At 42.3% G+C, this 3,646-nt stretch overlaps 1 protein-coding gene across 1 annotated transcript; it reads right to left on the bottom strand.

Moving 5' to 3' along the window:
* Positions 1–712: 712 nt before the first annotated feature.
* On the bottom strand, positions 713–3,064 carry LOC118749798. Its single transcript, XM_036484577.1, has one exon. The coding sequence runs from the start codon at positions 3,062–3,064 to the stop codon at positions 713–715; it is 2,352 nt and encodes a 783-aa protein (XP_036340470.1).
* Between the last annotated feature and the right edge of the window lie 582 nt (positions 3,065–3,646).

Raw genomic sequence — 3,646 nt, 5'->3', positions numbered from 1 at the left:
AGACTTTGCAGTAAGTAGCGTACATCTCGTACCACTAGCGGTTTGGCTACGAATATATACGCAGCAGCCGTACGCTCTTATTGAGGCGTCGGAAAATCCATGAACTTGGCAGCTGGCAGTCGACCCAGTATTTACATACCGGGGAATGCTGATTGATGGAAGCTGCAGTAAGTTTACTTTAAAGTTTTGCCAGCTAGTGTCGAGGCGCAATGGAATCGACTCATCCCAATCTAGCTTTTGAATCCAAAGCTCTTGCAGTAAGATTTTGGCCTTGGTAACTAGTGGGGCTAATAAACCAAGAGGGTCAAAGAGGCGAGCAGAGACCGATAAAATGTTTCGTTTGGTTGCTTGCAGTTCACTAAAGTTGTCCTCCAGAATGAAGCGAAAAATGTCATCTTTCGGCTGCCAGTGAATTCCCAGCGTTTTTGTAGAGTCTGTGTCGCTGAGTTGCAATAACTTCTTATGACTCTCGCTGTTCGACCGGTTAGGGTGATTGGAAAACCACTGCTAGTTTGAGGCCTGCCGATTCTAGAATTTTAGTCACCTCAGTTTGAATTTGAATGAGGGATTTCAAATCGTCGGATCCTGTCAGCAGGTCGTCGACATAAAAATCATTTCGAATGACTTTGGCACCGAGTGGATATTTCGATAGGTTCATGTCGCTTAGCATTTGAAGACACCGTGTAGCGAGAAATGGTGCAGGCGCAGTGCCTTAAGTCACGGTATTTAAACGAAAGACTTGCAAATGCTCTGATGGATCTGGTCTCCACACTATGAGCTGAAAGTTCCTATCATCTTCGTGCACTGAAATCTGTCGATACATCTTTGTGACGTCGGCAGTAATGGCATATTTGTGCAATCGGAAGCGGAGGAGTGTCGAAAAAAGCTCTTCTTGAACGGTCGGTCCGACCATTAAGATGTCATTCAACGCAACTTGTGTGGATGTACGGCTTGAAGCGTCAAAAACTACGCGCAACTTTGTAGTCGTGCTTTGCGGTCTTAACACACACTGATGCGGAATGAAATAATGCGGCTCACTCGGGATTCTGTTGTTTGTGGGGCTCATATGGCCCAATTCTAGGTACTCTTTCATGAAGTCCAGATACATTTTGCGAAGTTCTGGATCTTTCAGAGTCCTTCTCTCCAGCGCCTGAAACCGCCGAGCTGCGGTTTCATACGAATGACCGAGTAACTTACGATCATTCTTAAAAGGCAATCTGACTTGAAGCCTTCCATCTGGCAAAACAACCGTGGTTTTCGAAAATACCTGCTCGCATTCAGCTTGTTCAGGAGTTAGTCTTTTGACGTTTGCCTCCGAGGGTAGTTCTTCCAGCGCCCAAAATTTCTGGACGGTGGCATCGATGTTTTCCATATTCTCTTCGGCTTTACATAATGTGCTACTTACTTGTCCACTGGAGCTTTGACTTGAGGCATATTTGCCCGATATTATCCAGCCTAATAATGTTTTTTGCAGCGTTGGCTGCCTTGGACTGGTTTTGATCTGACCCACCGATAACAGATCAAAGAATGTCTCAGCTCCCAATAATATGTCGATTTTTTGACACTTGAAGAAGTTTGGGTCAGCCAATTCGAGATTTTGTGGGATTTTCCAGCCATTTGTGTTCACTGTGTGATCTGGGTGATTGGCTGATATCGAACCCATTACCCAAAAATCTGTTGAAAATTCAAAATCATTGACCCTCGATTTTACGAAAGCATTTAATTTGCCTTGGACCTTTTTATTCGAATTGCCAATTCCAATTACATTCAGAGTCGACTTCTCTCTTCGTATTCGCAATTTTTGTGCCAGCTCCTCGGTCATAAAATTGACTTGGGACCCAGAGTCAAGCAGAGCGCGAGCTGACACATAACTACCGGAGCAGCACTTTACGTACACTACGGCTGTGGCTAGCATGACGCGATCTGGCACACTGCTAGTATGCATCGCCTGTGTCGTCGGAGGTTGACGCTCAGTCTCAAAAGAGATCGGGTATTGGTGCAGCATAGTATGGTGTGACCGATTGCACACGCGACAGCGATCTGATTTGCACCTTGAGACGGTATGTCCCTTGCGCAAGCAATTTATGCACAAGGAAACCGATTTCGCGTATTCGAATCTCTGAAGAGCAGTCAACGTTTGGAATTTTGGGCAAGATGTAATGGAATGGTCCTTTGAACCACAGTGCAGGCAAGTTGTCTCTTTAGAGTTTGTTGCGATAAATGCTGCCTTCGATCTTTCGAATTGTTGATTCCTTGTCTTCTGTCGAGTGTCTGAATTATTAATTTTTGTCTGGGATGAGGAAGCTTCTTCAGCAGAAAGATGCTGGTACCTCTTATTGAGCATAGCTTCACACTCAGCCCAAAGCGGCAATTTATCATAGTCCAGCTGCTCCTCCCACTTTGACCGAGTAGTGGGATCAACCTTGGACATGACTATGTGAATTAACATCGCATTTGAAATATGCTTGTCATCACCCAGAGACAAAAGCGAGTCATACACCGCGGACACTGTGTCGATTATCAATCGCAAAGATGAAGCAGAAGGTTTTTGAATTTTAGTGAGATCAAAGAGTCTAGAAACTGTATTGAAAAATATTAGACATTTATTGTCATATACTCTCTTCAAACTGGCCAACGCCTTTGGGTAGTTCTCTTCCGACATTTGGAAGGACTTCACTGTGCCCAATGCTTCACCGGATAAACACGACACTAAATGATTAAATTTTTCGATATCCGGGATCGTAGGATCGTTGTGCACTAAACTCTCGAACAAGCTCATGAAATTCTTAAATTCAGAATATTCCCCTTTAAATTTGGGCAGCGACATCTTAGGGAGTCGCGAGCTGTGAGGTGCAATAAATGACGACTCGGCAACAGAAGATTTATTTTTTGCGAGAATGGACTTAATCATGGACTTCGTTTCTACAACTATGTCCTCCAATTCTCCACGGGCCAAATCTTCCTCATCAATTTCTTCTATTCTTGATTGACACGTCATTAGCTTTTCGCTGTGTGAATTTAAAATTTCAAGTCTACATTCTAATTCGATGGGGTCTAACGACATGGTTTTTTCGATAAGGCCTGTTCTTATACGTACTATGTTTCTTTTCAGAACTGACCGTTGCTTTTTAAATACCTTCAATTCTTCTACTTGGCTCATTTTTAACTAGAGTTCCGATGTCTTGGTTGCGAACAAAAGTATAACTTTTGCTTTTATGTACAGTAATTTTGTGCTCGAAAAATAGTTCTGGAAGTTTTTTAGGAAACTAAAACGAAAACAAAATTTTTGATGAAACTTGACCAGAACCAACGAAAAACGAGATCGAAAGCCAATTGCCGAACACCAAGAAATCGCAACGGTTGTATAATTTTTTCAATTTGCAGTAGCAAATTGGCGAAAATTAAATTTGCGAAAAATATCGTATGTATTACGATAGGCTCCTAAGCCTGTAAATCACGCTTGGATTTTTTGAAAATTTACGAAAAAAAATACAAATCGAAAATAGTACTCGCAAAATTATTCAGACACAAAACGCGTACTTCTACCTCTTGTCCCACTGTATCCTTCACTTCAAAGGCAGTATGTGAATATGTATGCAATATATATATATATATATATGTAATTGGCGCAATTGAAATGGATACA

Source organism: Rhagoletis pomonella, unplaced genomic scaffold (assembly GCF_013731165.1).
Source record: "Rhagoletis pomonella isolate Grant_MI unplaced genomic scaffold, Rhpom_1.0 Rhpom_scaffold_00051, whole genome shotgun sequence".
NCBI lineage: Eukaryota > Metazoa > Arthropoda > Insecta > Diptera > Tephritidae > Rhagoletis > Rhagoletis pomonella.
This window is presented reverse-complemented; position numbering and strand designations above follow the sequence as displayed.